Source organism: Nicotiana tabacum, chromosome 6 (genome assembly GCF_000715075.1).
Source record: "Nicotiana tabacum cultivar K326 chromosome 6, ASM71507v2, whole genome shotgun sequence".
NCBI lineage: Eukaryota > Viridiplantae > Streptophyta > Magnoliopsida > Solanales > Solanaceae > Nicotiana > Nicotiana tabacum.
This window is the reverse complement of record NC_134085.1, coordinates 145955473-145975943: the sequence shown is the minus strand read 5'-3', so window position 1 is coordinate 145975943 and position 20471 is coordinate 145955473. Positions and strand designations below refer to the sequence as shown.

The window sequence follows — 20471 nt, the reverse complement described above, 5'->3', positions numbered from 1 at the left end:
TATCCTTCAATGCAACCTTCATTTGTAGATCTACAGCTCATATACTGAGGATGATGACACAAGTGCTCGATCATCCATATTTGCAATAACAAGTTGCACCCTTCGAAAAAATCTGCCCCGGCTTTACAAGCTGTGAGAGCTCGGTATATATCGGACACTATCATAGGGGCCAACGTGCTTTTGTTGTTGGTAATTAGGACCTTGACAACTCCAGCCACCTTTAAATCAATATTTCTGTCTTTCCGAGGAAACACCACAATGCCCAAGAATGCTACCATGAAGGCGAACCGCCTATGTTCATCCCATTTTGTCCGATTCCCTCTGCTGCAAACCCTACTTTCCAGATCGTCGAACCCTCCTATATGCCCATACCTTTGGTATATGAACTGCAAAGTAGAAAAACCCCTATCCAATTCAGAGTACGAGACTCCCTTACTTATCTTCAGCAGATCCATGAACTTGTGCGAATTGACGGCTCTTGGTGCAATCAGATATTTGTGCCTTAACCCCTCAGTAATGTCCATATATCCTGCTACCTCTTCTAAGGTTGGGGTGAGTTCAAAATCCGAGAAGTGGAATACGTTGTGGGCCGGGTCCCAAAATGTAATCAAGGCCTTTATGATGTCACATCTAGGTCTGACGTTCAACAAACTGGTGAGACCTCCTAGATGTAGTTTGATCTTATCTCGCTCTGACTTTTCCAAATCCTCCCACCACAAGCGCAACTCCAAAGGGATCTTGCTCCTAACTGTTACCGGCAAACTTGGACCCGGGCTCATTCTGTATGTTTGTTTGGGGTGATTAACACTCATTGGACTCAAAGAAAGAATAAACTAAAATTGACACACATTAAAATAAAACTCCGGTCTTGTCAATACGTCCTTTTAGCACTTCGAAGAAGATTTAAAGGCTGTGTTTTACCAACCGGACAAAACATTGAAAATGACTAAAAGTGGCTATTTTCGCAAAAACAGCCTTCCGGCGTCTTTTTAGGGACATTTGGTTATTTTTAAAAGAATGAAATCACCCGACTTATTTACGACGAAAGATTAAATTTTTTTGACATTTGTGGCTATTTTGCAAAAGGGGAGGTTGGACCCGATGAGGGTTGCCTACGTATCTCACATCCTGTGAGAATCAAATCGGCGTAGTTCGGGCAACAAAAATAAACTAATTCTGAAAACAAGATTTTTTACTAATTTTTTTTAAGACTTGTTTACGATTTTTTTTTTCATAACTATTTTTTTTTAATTTTTTTAAAAAAAGGTAATTATCTCTCCACACTGCTATTTTTTTTTGAATATTCCAGTATTTTCAGAAGCCGGTCAGCATGCAAGTTTGCAGCAAATAAATGCGTAAAACAAACAGGATGCAGCAGGATGGTCTTTTCATTTCAGGTTGCTTGTCCTAGACGGACCCAACCCCTGTGTTGAGTCCCCTAGGTCAAGTGCACATGATGCAAATAAGCGTTCCTACTAGGGATCCGGTATGAGGTTTTGTTATACTAGATTTATCCTGGGTGTTCGTTCTAGACCTGGCTTACCTGAGCGGACAACTCGAGCCGAGGATGGGAGCTGCGTACCGGTAACCAAAAGATCATCCGATTTTGCAACTCCTTCGAATCCTCGTTCTATTTTGGGATATGACATTAACAGAAAGAAGTCACGACCAGCGTGCACTACTCAAGAGAGAGAAGAGAGGGATTTCGTAGCAGTTTATATATACAGTTCAGATAATATTAAAACAGTAAAAAGAAACATTTTAGCACATTAGGACAAAACATGTAATAAAATCAGATGATAAATAAAGAAAAATATAACAATTCATCTAAGCTCGAATTCTGAACCCTAAACCAGAGATTCTAGGTTCGGTCCCCAGCAGAGTCGCCAGAGCTGTCACACCTCCTTTTTCACCTACACCCCGCAAAAGGGTCGTAGAAGGGAGTTTTTCCAATTAAAGGACAATCGAAACGGGATTTTATTTAAAGATTCAGAGTCGCCACTTGGGAGATTTGTGGTGTCTCAAGTCACCGGTTGAATCTCGAATTGAGAAAAATATTGACTCTGTATTACAATCCGCGCACCAGAAATACGGATAAGGAATTCTGTTAACCCGTGAGAAGGTGTTAGGCATTCCCGAGTTCCGTGGTTCTAGCACGGTCGCTCAACTGTCATATTCGGCTTGATTATCTGATATAATACATGTTGAACCTTTGTGCAAATTTTAACTTTTAACCGCTTTTATCATTATTATTATTTTTATCGAGAATTGCAACATCGTGAAAATATATCTCGAACCACGTCACATCAATGTACCCGTGGTTATCGACATATTTCGACTCTGTTGAGATTTGGATTTGGGTCACATAAATGTGCACCCGAGTTTAAGAAAATAAATTATTAAAGGCGCGCCTAAAGCGACTAGCATATCATTATTTTGGGTGAAGCCGTGAAATTTTCTAAACGACCGATCCCGAAGTCTATCCGGTTATTGAGTCCTTTTATTTAGGGCCCCACAATTTGTGATTCACTGTGGCGAGGCGCACCTCCTTTATTTTAAGGACAATCCTAAAGTGACTACATTTTCTATTTTTAGTTTGTCTCTAAAATAAAAGAAGAAAAATCCTAGTTAATTACATGCTTGAAAAGGCCATCACTTATTTATCGGACTAAAGCAAAACGCAACCGGAAAATTGCAATCAAACTTGCGTAAAAGGAGATTATTTCATACCCTATTCTATAAGCCAATACTATTGAAATTGAAATTATAAATAAAGACGGAATTGATAAACGATATATTTTCAAAAAAAAAAAATCATCCTATATCTAATTTAAACCCACCTTGTAGATGAAATGAACCGATGGAACTAATTGTTTTCAAATACTTGAAACTAAACCAACTTTAATTACTAATGATTACGAAAGTTTGCTTAAGCTTGATCACTAATTTAAATAACCTATGGTATTAGTGCTCTTAGCCTTACTATATTGAATCGCGCTTCAAATATATCGAGCCTACGGATTATACGAAATTACTAACCAATTATATTTGCTTAATACTTATGGATCTTGATTACTAACAAGATTCAAAATATCACAAACTTCAAGTTACTTCTATTCCTATATTCGCGAGTTCAAAGCTAGATTTTACCAACCAATTAAATCTATTCACTACATTAACTAATTACCAATTTAGAGTTGGATGTGATTCCGAAGCTACATTATTTTAAACATATGAATTAACCAAACTGAAACTGATAACTATGCAATTCCTACGGAAATACGTCCAATAGTTCAACAATCTAACAATTCTGTTCAAATTAAATAGGCATACTGTATTGGCATATATTCACGTCATTTTAAGGATCTTAGGTCCGTAATCTAACGTTATGCCCTATCTAGCTGCTAATCAACTATCTTACAAGAATAGTCTTAATACAACATACTTCTACCCTTCATATTATTGGAAACACATAACTAATATCTAACTAAAATACAATTATTCTATAATTAAATATAGAAATCTTCTGTCCATTTTATTTCAACTTTAATAATCAAACGTCGAGGTGATTCAAAGTAGTGTACCTGATAATAGAACAGAAGAATAAGGTGAGGATTAGTAGATCAGTAGCAGATAACAGCAACAACAACAATAACCAACAGACAACTTAAAACCAATGGAACAAAATCCGGCAAATGGCAGTCCCGAAAATCAATGGAGGAAAACCCAGAAAAAGCAACGAAACAGTAACAGATGTCCAATAGCACACTTCAAAAAATTACTACTTGATAAACAACAATGCCAAACAATTATTGGTATTGACAACACAAGAAGAAGGAGGAGAGAGTCAGCAGCAGCAACAGTAGCAAACAGAAATGGCAACCAGCAGTGCAGCCACAAATAGCCAGCAACTATATACTTCCCCAAGTATAGAGCAGAAGTAAAAGGAAGACAGTTCTAGCTAGTCTCAGATCCTAAACCATCACAATAATGAAAATAGCTATTCTTTTCAACTTTTTCCAGCTTTTAGAATTCAACTTTTTCTTCTAGTTTAGTATTTAAGTTTTTTCTCTCCTCTTTTGTTCTGAATTTTTTCCTCTTGTTCTGAATTGTCCCCCCTTAATTCAGTCCTCAATCCCCCTTTTATACAACCTGCCCCCCTTTCAAACTTAGTGCCCGACCCCTTTTCCTTATTCAAATCAGAATTTTCCACTAAAAATCTGATTTTTCACTTTAAATTCCACTAAGGAAGCTTTTCCTTAATTTCAGCCCCCCATTCCCTTTTGTTCCCCATTAATGTATTAATTAATACCCCACTAACAAAGCACTAACACTAAAATATAAACCTAACTGTTTCATTCCCAAATCACCCCTGAAACCATTGTGATATACTGTCCTAGCCCAACCCTTTGTACTTTATCAGCCATAACCAATTTCCTTAGTCAAAATCAAACAGCAATTCAAACCTCATAGGTTAGATCAAGCAGCAAACTATAACAGCTATAATCAATCCATCCTACCAAATTTTAATAACTAAATGACTAAGGCTGAATTCTAACACCACACAGAACATGACAGAACCATTAAAAACTGAAACTGAAAATTGAAACCAAAATCAACATGCAGGCAGGATCATTGTCAGCATATTGACAATGCCCTGAAGCTAATTGCCTAAAGATCAGCACATACAACATTCGACCTTAAGCCATTTGACGAAACTACTAATAAAAACTTGAATTAATCGATGATAACTAATTAACCAATTGCCTACAACAATTGACAGCAATCAGTCAGAAATGGACAATCAGGCTATTCAAACAGCATTGACAAGAACAGGGTTTTGTAATAAAACTTAACTAATCGACGAAATTTATTTGAATCGATTACACAACCTATAATTATACACAACAAAGAACAAATAACAAAATATGAAAAACAAACAAGGAAACAGAAGAAATACCTCCGAACTCAGGCTTATCTCTTACTCGTTTGAAGTTTTAAACTTGATTCTGAAGCCGAAAAGGACCTTAATCAAGTGTTCTCGACTGAGAACACATGACTAAGGTCGATTACGACCTCAGTTTTCTACTGCGTATTGCTCCCTTAACTTGGTTCCTTTAGGGTTCATCAAATGCAAACTTCAACTGATTTGAGAGTTAACCAGTTTCGAAGGGATTCGGGGGAAACGGGCATGGGATTTGTGGTGAGGGAGTCAAGGAAGCTACTGGGTGTTGGATTAAGGATGGTTTGGAGGTGGCGCCGCCACCAGGGGATCTTGTGGCGGCGCTAGGGTTCCTGGTTCAAAATCAACGTTCGAGTGACTAGGGCTAGATTCGAAGGAAGGGGAGGGTGGATTTGGAGAGAAGAGGTCATAGCAGAGCTGTGGTGTAAAGCTAGGGTCGTTCAGATGAACTAGGGTTAGGGAGGGGGATCTTCGATCGAATATTCGAGAGGTTGTAGGATGATTCGAAGGATAAGGGTTATGGATCTGGAGAGGTCGAGGGGAATCCGTGGTGTAAAGTTGGGGTCGTTTTGACCACCGGAACCGCCGTGAGGCGATTTTCGGTGGGCGGTGGCAAAAGGCGGGGGTATGTTTGGCCTATGAAACCCAGAGACGAAGAGGCGAAGGGGCATGGCTTTGGGGGGGGGGGGCTGGGGTAGGATTTTAGGAATATATACGGTGTGAGGGATTTAATCCCGGCCGTTGGATCGATTAAAATCAACGGCTAGGATCAAGGAACTAATAAGACGGTGTCGTTTGGTTTAATGTTGGGGTCGGGCTGACCGGGTAATGGGTCGGGTATAGGGGACGGGTATGAAAGATGTGATCTTGGCCATTGATCCATTTGAGATCAACGGCCCCGCTCAACTGTGACAAAAATGGTGCCATTCGGGCACCTCTGAGGAGACGGACCGGTTTACGCCTTGGGCCAGCTCGTTTGGGCCTGCTTTCATTTTAATTTTTTGGCCTAAACCGAGTTTTCTTTATTTTTTTTCAACTCTTTTTCTTTTTCTACTTTTAATTAACAATCAATAAAAATTCTAAAAATAATTTGTAAAACCAAAATTAGCCTACAAAAATGTTAATTAAACCTTAACAACAATTAACACACAAGGTCAAACATTTAATTAAAAAATAAAATTACACAACGGCACAATAAATGACAAAATGCAACAAATACATATTTTTGTGATTTTTTTCTTTTAAAATAAAACATGGTTTAATTAATTTCAAAATGCACAATTAAATCTTGAATGTGCATGCAACATGTATTTTTGTATTTTTTTTAATTAATCACAACAAGGGTAAACATTTACGGACAAAGTAATTACCAAAATGTCACGCAAATTCTCAAAATTGTACACAGATGAAATTTGTTTTATTTTTGATTTCTTTTGGAGTAGTTTTCATGAATCAAAAAATCACGTGCTCACAATAATTACTTAGCAAAATTCAGTAGTTACTACGAATAGAATTTTGGAGTTGATTTGGTTAAATATTTAAATTAATCAAAAGTATTTGGTTAGAGTATTGCCTTGTTGCATATAAAGTTTGGAGTTATAATAGATTTGATAAGCAGAGATGATTCGCTCGGTCATATTTAGTGATCGAGTACCGGTCCCGACTTGTTCAAAAAATGGATAGTGACATTCACGGTCTTCAAAGTATATAGAACAGGAACGACCAGTTTCCTACGTTGTATGCTTTTACTGTCTGTTATAAAGCTTACTATGATTGATTAATGTGATTACTATGTTTAATTAGTACTGGCACTAATTAATGTTTGATGCAAACGCCAGTTGTTTTGGGTTCCCCGGCAACCTAGAATCATAGTGGTAAACAGGCTTTTTCTCTAATAATTGTACTCATTCTCCCAATTAAAGTTACACGGTCATTCCCAGTGTACTAAGCTCCCGTTATGTGAGGAGTCCGGAAAAGAGCCGGATCACAAGGGTCTATTGTACGCAGTCTTATCCTGCATTTTCGCAAGAGATTATTTTCACGGTTTAAACCCGTAACCTCCTGATCACATAACAACTTTGCCAACTACGCCAAGAGCTCTCTTCTTACCCCATCATTACCAACATTTGTTATTTCCCCGGCAACTTCTGATTATTTTAACCTTTGTCTTAATGAATGATTAACAGACTAAGTGAAAGATTAGTTTTAATACTCCCTCTTTTTGTTCTGTGTTTCTTTGTCTTGTCTACCTTTTGGGCAGTGCCCTCCACTCCACTTTATGGCTTTTACCAAATTTCAACTCTCTTAAACAGACTAAGAAATAAAAAGGGGTTTACATTCATTTCATTTGTAGGCCAATGTCCATTTCTTGTCTCCCCCTTAATTGATTTCCCAAAGTGACGAAAGCCGAAATATGAGGATTAGAGGCACTATCCCAATTAGATGATATTCGGTACCACGGAGAGGTCAATTTTGGGAAAAGTGGTCTTTAGGAAAGTACCTTTTTGGCCATTGAGGATAGGAAAAATCAAACAGGATTGATGATGTTGTAAAAAGAAGTTGACTTTTCCTTGTGATGCAATGGCAGAGCATAGCTACGCGATATTTCGTCGGAAAATTATAGTGTATAAATAAAAGAAAAAATACCTTAAATCCCTCTAAACTTGACACACATTATTAGTTACAGCCTTAAACTATTTGTGGTCTTAATTACCCCCTTAACTTGACCTTTTGAGAGCCATTACCCCCTGGACGCTGATGTAGCAAAAATATGGGTGCACTCACACATATTTTTCTATATATATAGCATTTTTTTGAAAAATAAAATATATTTTAACCTTTATAAGTATGTTACAATTGCAAGAAATAACTTATTATTTCTAACGTACTTATTGCTCTAAAAATGTATTCATAGAGTAAGTTATTTCTTGCAATTGTACACTCTTTTTATTTCTTCTTTTGATGCAATGATTATTTATTTCAATTGTGTATTTTTACTTGTTTCAGGTAAAATTTGTAAAAAGAAATTTTTAGAGCACCATAATTAGAGCTATATAAAAAAATATAGCCAAAATAATTAATTTCAAACTATGTATTTTTATAACTTTTTAGATGCCTTGACTATTTATTTCAATTGTATAAATCTTTATTTTCAGGTCAAATTAAAAAAAAATTAACTAAAACTTTATTATTTATAGCCAAATAATTTTTTTTAGCATAAATAATATAGTTCTATCCAAGTTTTATTATAAATTGCATTCGGAAAAAATTATCTAAAAAAGTAACATACTTAAAAATGTAAAAATATATTTATTTTTCAAAAAAAGCCACATATACAGAAAATTCACGTGGCAGACGAGTGCAATCACACTTTTTGTCACAACAGCGTCCACGAGGGTAATGGCTCTCAAAAGGCCAAGTTGAGGGGGTAATTAAGACCACAAATAATTTAAGACCGTAACTAATAATCCGTGCCAAGTTTAGGTGTGGTAAGGACCGTAACTAAAAATAACTTTTTTGTTTACATGTAGATTATTGAATTCCTTTAACATGAGAGAAGCTTTAGCGTAGAAGTAAAAGTGGTTCAACACAAACTTTACATAGTATGTTTGAATTTAGCATTCTTTTACTTTTTGAATTATCTTGGTAAATTTTTGACTTCGCCATAAGTCGTAAATCTTTGAGATAAGTCATCAGTCCTTTCATCCTTTCACTGAAAACAAATGTTGAAGCTTCCTATATGGATTATGGCGCTGCTTCAATGATGAATATTGCAAGAAGTAACATCCAAACAGCACTCTGGACTGTGTGATGGTCATTTTTGTACCATAAGGGACATTAGGAAAAGATGGAAAAGCAATATGTGAGATGGACTGATACACGGCATAAGCTATTGGGCACAGACGCATTATAGAAAAGGAAGGAGAAAAGCAGATTGACTTCTCAAAAAGCTGATGTAAACGCACAAATAAAAAGCAGAAAAATTAGCTCAAAATGGCAAAACTTGAGCCATGCAATGCAAAGGCCAAATGTGTCCACATGCATATACCTACTGTTGCTTCTATGTTTCTCTTTTTCTTTTTTCTTCGATAGCGGTGGTGTTTAGATCAGCTTGTGCGCACTTTTATTATTTTACCAAATATTTGCTACCTTCCACCAATACAAGCATCAGATAATTAGTGGCGGAACTTAAAATTTCACTAAGGAATATCAAAATATAAAAAAATAAACACACACAGAAGATAAGCAGATTATATATATAAATATATATATAATCTAACAACACAGTGTAATTTTCAACTGAAGGTGGCTCCGCCATTGGTCCCTACCAAAAATTATGCAAAATGTCGACTATTTCACTTACCGCTTGTTTGGATGGTTGTTATATATCATTTCATAAGGTATCGTATAGTATTGTATTGTATCATATTGATATATACAAAGTTTGTATATATTGTTTGTATGCCGTCGTTTTATGATGTCACGCACCAACAATATGAAGAATAAACTTGTAATATTATTAAGAAAAAGTAAGATACGAGGTAATATTATATTATTATTATTTAAAATGGTAAGGTAAAGGATAAAATGGAATTATTCAATAATAAAAAAAAGGCAAGATGATAGAAAAAAATAAAGTAACGACGCAACCACACCAAATCGGTTCTTCCATAAAGTGGAACTTTTCGGTGTTATGTAATAATGGATTTAAGGATAAAGGGCAGCCCGGTGCACTAAGCTCCTGTTATGCGCGGGGTCCGGAGAAGGCCCGGACCACAAGGGTCTATTTTACGTAATCTTACCCTGTGTTTCTGCAAAAGATTATTTTCACGGCTCAAACACGTGACCTCCTGGTCACATAACAGCGATACAATACGATACAATACAAGAGGTAACAACCATCCAAACAAGCTGTGAGTACATGCATCCTACTAGCACAAGCATCTGATAACTTCACCTACCAAGATTTAGGCAAATCTTGACTATTCTTATGGCTCTATTATTTTTCATTAGCATATGCACCAGATAATTCTATCTGCCAAGATTTATACAGATTAAAAAAAGACGACATAACCTTTTGGTTTTACTAGAATTTGAATCATAACATTTCATAACTTTTACCTATTTTTCACCCGGTGTTCGGTATCCGTATTGGAGCCCGACTATATCCGGATTCGCGTTGGATTGGGCCCTATTTGGAAGGAACCGCTCCCTACCAGTTCATACCCATAACTCGAACCCGAGACCTTTGATTAAGGAACCACTGCACTACATCCTTTGGGGATAACTTTTACCTATTTCATTAACCTATAGGTCACATGGCTTGCATTACTATTGTTTCTATGTTGATGTAACATCTTAGATATGTAGTATATTAGGTTTCATATTAGTGCATCTTTGACTTGCTGTTTGTGGCGTATAGGTATTGCAACTCACCATCATTGTATAGCCAATGGGTGGAATATGCACCATTACCACAGTCTCTTCAAGTCACAATAAAAGGGGTTAACTTCTCCCCCTCCAATTCCCCTTCTCATCTAAGCAATCAGAGCTCAACACTCAACTTCTTTATATTCTACTTTAGCTACTCAACTGATAGTAGAAATTGAATAACTACACAGCTATGAGACCTATCAAAGCTTTTCTTCTATTTGTCTTTTTATATCTCATCTTTGTGTCATCAGGTAAGCTACTTTGCAAAAATGACTATTACTTTTCCACTAACATATACTATTATACTGTATATATATTTTCCACTAAGAAAGGAAATAACGTATATTAATTTGATTCTTGTTTTACTTCGTTATTTAGGTACTGTTGAAGGCTTGGGCAATGGCGTTAATCGCATTTACAAATTTCAAAAGGTAGTAATTAGAGGCAACTTTGTTTTTGCTAGGGTAATGCCACCGTCTAGTTGTATTTGATACGAGAGGTGTCATTTTTTCAAAGTAAATTTTTTCCATGAATATTCTTTCTTGTGTTGGTTACGAGAAAAACATTTTTTAAAATCAAATTAGGGAACATCGATTCCTTTACGACCATCTTAACTTTAAATTCATATTTGTTGCTCCAACCAACACTTAGAAATTATCGTCCATTTTTAATACTCAAAAATTCATCAACACACTCTTCAATTTGCTAATATTATTATTAATCCTTAAAGTAGAAGTATTATTTTTCACACACCAACCAAACCTCCGGGATATACTTTTCAGAAAAATATTTTTTACTAATTCGGTCATAGTAAATTGAATTTTTTTTTATTCTCACAACTATTATGTTTTTCCTTTGTATGTTTTTGTTTTGTCATAGCAATGTATGTCAATATATAACAAGAAAATAGACCATTGCTTAGATTCATATACTCTTTTAACCTATATACTGTAGTAGAGTGCATATGTAGGCATGTAGAGTATATACAGAAAATTTCAAGAACAATCATTTTTACAGCTCAAAAAAGCCATTACTCTTTGCTAATTAGGCCATTTTTGCAAATTTTCTGCAGAATGGTATCAGAGAAATACCAAGAAAGTTGATGATGCTAGATGCTGTGTTAGATTATGACTATGCAGGACCAAATCCGAGGCACGAACCCGGTCGAAAAAGAGGTGGCAATCACCCTTGAACAAAACTGTTCCAGTTATCTGCAGATGATAAATTGCTACTCTAGCTTATGGAGATTTTGATCAAAATATCAGTTCTTAGGAGAACTGATATAGCAGAGCTTCCAATGAGTTACTTATCTATTCATAATATATATATAGTAGTAATATCTTTGCCCTATGGGCATAATAAGAATTGCAATAGTCCCTTGAGATGTTGCTGAGTTTTGGCTAGTGCCTCTCTGTTGTGTAAGCTAGATATTATATGTTACTATGTTGTTTGAATTTCGAAAAAAAAGTTTTAAGAGTTACATTCTAGAGAAATAAAGAAGGTGATTAGAATTGTGTACCTGGTCTTTGGGATGAGTCAGGCTCTCAAAGGTGAGAGAGCTTAACTCAACTCTAAAAACTAGCTCAAGTCATAAGAACCGACTAGGACCATATAAAACGACCAATAGTACCCTTCCCAACCGATGTGGGAATTCAACATGGTTAAAATGCTATTATCTAAACAGAATAAATCTCATACTTAAGTTCTAGTTTTCAAAATTCTTTGTCATCCCAATGAGTTCAGAAATCACACTCACGCGTCTCTTGGTGGCCTACTTCCCATATCCACTCAAGATAAAGGTGTTTTCGCAATAATAACCTGTAAATCCTAGGTGATTGATAAAAGAAATATTGGATCGACCATGCATATGTAAAAAAGAAACATTAAAAGAACCCCTAGATAAATCAAATCGCACTCACTTCGAACCATATGGTTTCGCCTCTGTATATAGTGAAGTTTTACAACTCGAATCTGAGCACTATTACCAGTCCTAACCTGTTGGATTTTCTGGTGGTTAAGACGTAAGATCATTCAGATTATGTACTGATTCTTACAGATTGGATTCTCTATTCACTATTCACTGCACCAGAACCTACACAGTTAAAATTGGATTTTTCCATATTCAGAGAATTTCTACAATGCTCCATAATTTAATTACCTCGACTAGCAAATGTACAAGGTATAGCTGAAGCTTCTGTTACTTTCATATATAAATATATATACAACTAACATACATCAAGACATCTAAGGGGAAATCATGGTTGTCAGCCATATCCCAAGTGACACAAAACTGATTGTGACTAAAGCTTGTCCTAGTTCAAACACAATATTTTGTTTCTGCACAGGTAAATTTCGCCAGTCCGTCCTCCTGTCGACATGTCAAAATAAATAAAGAAACAAAGTAAAACACTGTGATATCACTAATTAATTAGAGAAAGTATAATAGCAAAAATCTTGTGGATGTAGACCACTAACTACTAACAGACTGGAAAAAGTCAAAGGTTCAATTCTGCCTAACGCAAAAATGAAAAGGAAGCTCAGCACTACAGGTTGTATGCGTTTAGTATTAACTCCAACTTCAGTCTATTGCTTATAACTTTTTCTTAATGCTTTTGTAATCACATCACTTGATGTCTTCATCAGAAACTTTTTTGTATTTCCCCTATGACTTATATTGACTTTCTAGTACGTAGTTGATAATGATGATTAAAAGGAATTTTACAGCTAAATATGTTTGACCATCACAAGTGGTGCAACCATGTAGCCAAAAAGAAACTATGTGACTTTCTCCATTAGCAAATTTCAGAAACTATTTCACTCACAAGTCACTTATCGACACCTTAAGTCTTCTCAAGTTTGGAACTTGAAAAATAAAATTAGCAGTAAAACTACATTGGTTGCAAAGGTCAAGTGCATACCCCAAATCAGCAATGACAATGCTGACATTATCTTGTGTCCGTCGGTCCTGAAATGCAAAATTAAAAGAGCTAAGGAGCCTTATACTTGTGTGTGCCTTTGGAGATCATTAAGTATAGGAAGTCAAAATTTGCTTACCAAGGCCGTCCGTGCAAGAGCTTCACAAGCTACCTGTTAGGAAAAAAGGTGCTAGGTTAGATGGTGCCGACATTGCACCAAGCTTTTTTAGCCAGAGGATGTTTCTTACCTGAACATCTCCATGCTCCCGAAGCTGGTTCCTAACAAAATCTACTACTTCAGCACTGAAAAGTAAGAAAAACTCTAGTGAGATTGTAGTCTTTACTAGATTCAGACAAACAACGAAAGATATGATTTTGGCTGTCGTATCTAATAATCCTTCTCCAGACCTTTTCATGTAGTCCCATAATCCATCAGATGCTAATAGTACAAATTCAGTATCTGATCCAAGAGCCACCTGTAAAACATCTGGAGATGCTGTAACCAAGTCTCCCTTGAACTGAATCCTAGCAAAGTAAAAAATAGCTTTTACTTTCAAGAAATCACAATAACATACTCTGATGTTTACTTAGTTGATTCCCTAACTCAAACTAGCCAGGAAAATATGCTATAGAAAATTCACAATTATAATCTCATAATCAACAAATCTGACACAGGATCAAATCAATTGAATGAGCTAAGCAAATTTTATTTTAATCTCAAAGCACTACTGTCAAGGAGTAAACCATCTATGCTTTTCTTGATCCTAGTTTTTGTAGCTAATGCATAAAACTGTCTGTCACCTAATAGTGCGAGGAAAATCACTAATTTCTGTTTATGAAGACATTAATGACAAAGTTTTGGTCATTAATATTTATGCACTCGTTGTCCATCAAATTTTATAAAATAAGCAAGGTCGAGTCCAGTTTGTTAAACCAATTGACTGTAAAATCACTAAATTCTTGCAAACCTCTTCAAATTTCCTAGTTTTGATTATACAACATCGAGAATAGACAGTCTGCACTTCTCGGTGATGCATGTACTAGTGCGGCTTATCATCAGCAGGATTTGCAGCTCAATCAAAAACTGGAAATTACCGAGAAACAAACTTTTCAGTCCATCTGCCTTCTTCAACCCCTTTCTCCAGCATCCTAGTCAGTAAAGCCCCAAATGAGCACATAATTTTAATTTTTCCAGGAGCAACCAAGAAATGCAAATGAATAGAGTATATACTTTTTACAAGTGCTCGGTATCAACTTAACAGAAAATCAGAAAGAACATACTCATTCTTCTTTGTCTTAAATCTCATATCACCAAAAGCACGGGATACTGAAATATCTCCACAAATTCTTCCATTGACAATCTGCAGACATAATATACATCCAATGTCAACACACACTGACTAATGTTTATCCCAAAAGCAGCAGTGGACTCCTAATTTGCTCTTTTCATATATATTTTTTGGCAAGCCATTTACTTGTTGCATTTCTAGCTATTGAGGTTTGGACTAATAGTTCAAGAAAGAATGTAGAATATAAGTAGATGAATTAAACAATGGACTATTCTTGGGGAGATTGAGGGGGGTCGAGTGTAGGAAACACACCCATCCACCTGCTTCATTGATTCTTCTGATTTCTTGGAGAGAAACCTTGTTGCTTCCATAGGGCCTGTGTGAATTGGTTAATATCTCCGTTTTTCCAGATCGTGACAACACCTGCATAAACATTCGATGGTAAAAAAACAACTGTTGCTCTCGAAGAACATATCAACAATAAAGCATTTCATTTTTAGAAGGTATGTATGTTGATGTACCACAGATGAATCTCCAACATGTGCGATGATCAATGTATCATTCCCAACAAATAGAACAGTAGCTGTTGAACCAGATTCATCTTCTTCCCCGCTATTCTCAAGCCTTTATCCAAAATGAAACAGCATCTAAACCTCCAATCAATCTTATAGACTATGAAACAACATGGATTCTATTTCTTTTTATTTACATGCTGAAGTAGCTTACCAGTTCAAGAGTTTCCTATCCGCATTTTCAAAAGCTTCTTGTAGTGCCTTCCGGATTGAGTTTAAGTCCTTTTTTTTTAATAGCAGCCCGCCTTGTAATGCTGTAATACATTCTTTATACAGCTCCTCCCTAATTTTGGAATATGCATTATCCAAATATGCAGAACTTCCAACATAAATCTTTGTTTAAAAAGTAAAGCAAACAGGAGCTACATAAATATCCTTCCCAAATAAAAGACACCATAAAGCAAAAGGAAAGTACTTAGCTTATGCTGAATTGTGTAACGACCTCAGGTAGAAGCTTAGGCTTTTAGAATATTACACTTTTATTTACTTAATTTTATCTTTAACATGGACCTCATGTGCTGGCCTGATTCCTTTTTTTTAGGCTAAGCGCATGGAATTTCTTTTTTAATAATGGGTGGCAATGAGACTTAAACACAACACCTTTGCCTGTTCTGGTACCATGTTGAATTGTATGATCGTTTCATCTAAAAGTTTAAGAGCCTAAAGTTGAAAGCTTTTATATGAGATGATCGCAATGTTCAACAGCTTAAAGGGCAGTTCGGTGCACTAAGCTTCTGCTATGCGCGGGCGCGGGGTCCGGGGAAGGGTCGGCCCACAAAGGTCTATCGTATGCAGCCTTATCCTGCATTTTTGCAAGGGACTATTTCCATGGCTCAAACCCGTGACCTCCTTGTTACATGACATCAGCTTTACCAGTTACGCCAAGGCTCCCCTTCAACAACTTAAGGGCATATAAAGCAGGAACTAAGGAATTTTGATATACCTAAGAAACTTGACAGAGGAGAAGCCAGCATGGCCATCAAAAACAGCAGCATAAGTGAAGCCATCAAGATCATCGGATTGAACTATCACAGCATCATCTTCCATCTCTTCACGTGGCCCTTGGATCAGTGTTGAACCCCATCTAATGCCAGATACACTTGTCAAAGGAGCTGGTGCGTTAATTGCAATTGCAGAGCAACATCTTCCTCTGCCCTCTCCACCTCTAACTCCACCTCCAGCCTTTACTATTATGTTCTTTTTGTAGCCATAGTTACAGCAAAGTCTGTTTAAAAGAACTTTTTGCAAGTGGGGACTAGATAAGGCCATTGATGAATGATGATATGGGGAGCCTTGGTTCAAACCAGACTGAAGTTAGTGTAGGATCTCCCCCAGTCAGCACAAATGGGCAGACATTTGCTTGGTTAAGGTTAACCAAGGATAAGAAGACTTGAAGGCAGAATCCAATAACTGATTTTAACGAATTATTGGCCACCAGATTGGGAGAAATTAAAAAATAGCCACATTTACAACTGGTCGTTCAAAAATAGCCCAGTTTCAAAAGTAATCGAAATTTAGCCACTTTTCATGTAAAGATAAATCTGAGCGAAAACACGGTTCAAAACTCGGAAAATACGCCAGTATATTATACTGGAGTTCCAGCACAAGTATGCTTGAACTCCAGCATATTATAGTGGAGTTCCAGGATAAGTATGCTGGAACTCCAGCATAATATGATGGAGTTCCAGCATAAGTACACTAGAACTCCAGCATAATATACTGGAGTTCCAGCAAGTATAATTGTCCAGTATAATATACTGGAGTTTGGAGCACCGGTGCTCCAGTCTCCAGTATATTATACTGGAGTCAGCAAAGTATACCGGTCCAGCATAATATGCTGGAGTTCATACACAGGTGCACCGAACTCCAGTATATTATGCTGGACCGGTCTCTGTTGCAGCAAAATAGTGGCTATTTTTCATTGACTTCGTAAACGCTGGCTATTTTTGAATGATCAGTCCGAAAACTGGCTATACCGTGCTATTTTTACGTTGTTAGGTGCTTTCCTGGATTCTGGGCCAGAAGTTTTTGGGCTCAAAAGTTTCTTAAGATAAAGCCCATGGACTTTAATGGTTAAGGATGTCTATACTTTCCTCAACTTTTGTGCAACAAAAAGAATACCAATGACCTGCATTGGCATCGTAATTAGAAGGTCTACACATCAACTAATGGTCTTATGATTTGCATAATTGTGCCACCACATCATTTTAAAAGTTTAAGTAATTAATCTAAAAAAGCACTTTTCTTTATGTATATTACGCTTTACACAACGATGAACCAGCAATTTGTCTTAAAAAAGAAAATTAGCTAGTATGTGAATGCAAATGGACCTAAATAGAATGAAATGGATGTAAAATGAGACTTGGTGGTGCATTTCTGTACTACCTTTTGCGACGAACAATTAAACACTAATTAAATACAGAAGCAGATTGTGTTCTACCGTATAAAAAAGATTTTTCTTTCAAGTGCTAGGATTATTTTTCACCTCTCCTCATTTGACAATATACCCCAGATGAAAATGTATATAATGGCTACCAACTAGAGATGCGCTATATGAGTACAGAAAGTATAGCTAACTAATGATCTACAGTAGTTCGTCTTTCAAATATCCAGGGCCTGGCTTGAAGGGGTCAGATTCCATGTATGCCTCTGCGCGATAAACTCCAGCATCATTCATACGATTACTAAGCACATGAAGGATAGCCTTCTTTGCACCATATTCATCTCGGTTGTTCTCAACATACTGTTTGGCCTCTGCTGCAATCTCATTGACAAAATCAAACCGGTTGTCCTCATTCAGTAATAGTCTATGAATGTCCATTGTCAATAGCTTACCCCCATCCCTTATCTTCCTCACCTGCTCCTCAAGGAAAGGAATCCTTTCCATTTTGGCATCTAATGTTTCATCCTTTTTCGTCTGAAACAAAAATTAGTATAAGTTAATATATTATCAAGCCCAATAAGTAGGCCATGAATGTAATGGATAATGAGTTAAAGCATGATTGAAAACAAACATTAGAGATAAAAACTAGTTTCTTTTCTCCTTTGCTCAGGTTTTGCTGCCCTTCCAACATCATATCTGGAGAGAAATAAAGAAAGGCTAAAAGTTTTTAAATCCTAAATCTATAGAAGTACCTAGTTTTACAATTGACAAGTCAACCCCTGTAGAATCATTTTCTCCAACAGAATAATCAGTATACCACTCTCTGTAAGTATACAATCTGGTTCCATGAATAAGCAAGAAATAGCAAAATAAAACTGGAAATATAAGGAGAAGATTAACATGGCCCCCTAAGCAAGGATGACATGCACAAATCCAGAAAAAAGAAATTAACTTAAACTATTTAGAATAACCCAGCTTTCACTCTTTAGGAAGGGGCCTCATATTAAAAACTTAATAGCAGGTTAAAATGCGAGACAGAACCATTCACCAAGGAATGGCTTCTAATAAATCAGATTACTGCTCAAAAATAATTTAAAGATGGTAAAACATTTTGCCTCGGCAGCAACCACTAAATCAGAATACCTGAGTACGGATATGATCTACTGTAAAGAGAATGCAGCCAGGACTTAGCCGCATACAAACAAAGACCACTGTCAAATCAGATGCCTTAACCTTGACATCTCGAGCCACATATACTCAGGATATAGTGCTCAGCCTAAATCAGTTGGACATACTCAGTATGATACAACTCAGTCAGGATAACAGTATACTCTTCAAACTCGGTAATTTAGTATTACCTACTTTCAGGGTCCAAAACAAGATTAGCATGTAAATGCAATATAGTTAGATCATATTTCTCCTGCCTTCAACTTCTAGAGGGTCGGGTATTGTGTCAGCATCAGGAGAGAAGTGATGTATTGAGGCAAAACATGTAACCCTGATGTGGAAGATCTAATAGATTTCAGTATCTGTCACTTTGCCCATAGTGTTTTGTGGTTAATGACCACATAAAGCCCAAGCAAAAATGAAAGATGCTTAGCTTGATATGCAAGATATAGTGGGCGAAAGGATCCAACTCAGATCAAATGTATTATCTCCCTTCTAAAGACGATACAATCAAGCTCAAGTAACACTTCTAAGAATTCACCAACTAATTGGCCAAGAAACTACTCGTGCAAATCAAGGCACCCAAAACAAAAACAAAAAAAAAAAAACAGAAAAAGAAAATACAAGTCCAAACTTTTAAAATAAAGGCAAAAATGAAGAAGATTATTCATCAGCATATAAGAATAGATCAAGCAAAAGTCTAACGCTTCTACCACAAAGCCATCTACAAACAATTGTTTGCCTATGACTCTATAAGCATGAATTGATGTAAGTAATCTGCTACAATCGGTCAAACTGCGTATAAAATTGATGGTGCATATAACTTGCAAATCCTTTCAACTATAGCCTATACAAGCACAGCATTCCTAAGAATTTGCAAAAAGAGCCTCCTCGTATAAGTTGATTCTGCTAACTCAAATAGCGCATACACAAAGATGCACTTTTTAAATAAAAAGAAACATAATGAAATAAGCTGCAAAAGAAAGAGCATGAATTATGATTCTTCAGCTTACCAATTTTCTTCGCCTCCATATTCGCCTTCCTCCACGGCCTTCATTTTTAGAATTCGACGCGCTCTGTACATCAAGTTAAAAAAAATATTAAAAACACCTGTGTGAAAAAAGTTACAACAGGAAGATAAAATCTCGAAGGCAACGAAGAATTCTCACCTGCGAACGAATGGAAAAGTTCAGACGTCTTGTATTTTCAACTGCTGCAATTTTCTGCATTTAAGATAAATTATCATACTCCCTACGCACAATAAAAAGCGGAACCTTTGTAAAATTACGGCGACTCAAATTAGAAACCGGCGAAGAGTACGGCGAATACAAAACAGAGTAAAATTAAGATGAGGATTTACGGGGAAAGTTTGTAGGGTTGAAAATCCACTGAAAGTCAGGGTTGATGCTGCCATTGTTTTACGCTCGTTGATTGAGCTCCTCCTCCCTCTGAACAAGGGGATAACGAAAAATGAAATGATATTCCTAGTAGTATTATCTTTTGCTACTTTGTAGTTTAATTTATTGTCAGTTGGACCCCTGATATTTGAATAGTGTTCCACTTATGCCTCTATGTTTTTCACAAAGTGATCAATTTGTTTCCCATTGTTATCATTTTAACAATATTTAAAGTTCAGCGTAATTTCTGAAGAGAAGATGACAAAACTGATCTCTCATATTGGGGTGAGTCTAAAATAATCGCGTAAGTAAACCCTTAAAACATCTTTGATCCTTAAAGTTTGTTAAAAGT

General features: G+C 36.3%; 2 protein-coding genes and 1 pseudogene across 3 annotated transcripts; 1 reads left to right on the top strand and 2 right to left on the bottom strand.

The window, feature by feature from the left end:
- Nucleotides 1–12491: 12491 nt before the first annotated feature.
- Nucleotides 12492–16566, bottom strand: LOC107760360 (protein phosphatase 2C 57). The gene is made up of 11 exons (XM_016578395.2): nt 16116–16566; nt 15327–15455; nt 15122–15224; nt 14913–15023; nt 14593–14672; nt 14407–14460; nt 13720–13836; nt 13560–13614; nt 13451–13483; nt 13315–13361; nt 12492–12764 (listed from the first exon to the last, which is right to left on the bottom strand). Exons 1-11 carry the CDS (start codon nt 16439–16441, stop codon nt 12641–12643), a joined length of 1179 nt encoding a protein of 392 aa, XP_016433881.1. The 5' UTR covers nt 16442–16566; the 3' UTR covers nt 12492–12640.
- Nucleotides 16567–17564: 998 nt separating this feature from the next.
- Nucleotides 17565–20225, bottom strand: LOC107760362 (protein PLASTID TRANSCRIPTIONALLY ACTIVE 7-like). Of its 2 annotated transcripts, none has more exons than XM_016578396.2 (4): nt 20083–20225; nt 19892–19945; nt 19736–19798; nt 17565–18089 (listed from the first exon to the last, which is right to left on the bottom strand). In XM_016578396.2, the coding sequence occupies exons 1-4, from the start codon at nt 20134–20136 to the stop codon at nt 17757–17759; spliced, it is 504 nt and encodes a 167-aa protein (XP_016433882.1). In that variant the 5' UTR covers nt 20137–20225; the 3' UTR covers nt 17565–17756. The 2 variants fall into 2 exon arrangements, with proteins under 2 accessions (XP_016433882.1, XP_016433883.1); XM_016578397.2 differs by having other exon boundaries at nt 19892–19973; nt 20083–20178.
- On the top strand, nt 18420–18509 carry LOC142182461 (U6 spliceosomal RNA; annotated as a pseudogene).
- Nucleotides 20226–20471: the final 246 nt, after the last annotated feature.

Bases quoted from the DNA above. Each gene is read 5' to 3' on its own strand.
- LOC107760362 (XM_016578396.2), bottom strand. From the start codon at position 20,136: ATGGCAGCATCAACCCTGACTTTCAGTGGATTTTCAACCCTACAAACT. The intron at 19,946-20,082 runs GTAAATCCTCAT...TCTTAAATGCAG, and splicing joins CAACCCTACAAACTTTCCCC to AAAATTGCAGCAGTTGAAAA. The intron at 19,799-19,891 runs GTGAGAATTCTT...CTTGATGTACAG, and splicing joins ACTTTTCCATTCGTTCGCAG to AGCGCGTCGAATTCTAAAAA.
- LOC107760360 (XM_016578395.2), bottom strand. From the start codon at position 16,441: ATGGCCTTATCTAGTCCCCACTTGCAAAAAGTTCTTTTAAACAGACTT. The intron at 15,024-15,121 runs GTACATCAACAT...ATGTTTATGCAG, and splicing joins ATGTTGGAGATTCATCTGTG to GTGTTGTCACGATCTGGAAA. The intron at 13,615-13,719 runs GTCTGGAGAAGG...CTTACTTTTCAG, and splicing joins TTATGGGACTACATGAAAAG to TGCTGAAGTAGTAGATTTTG.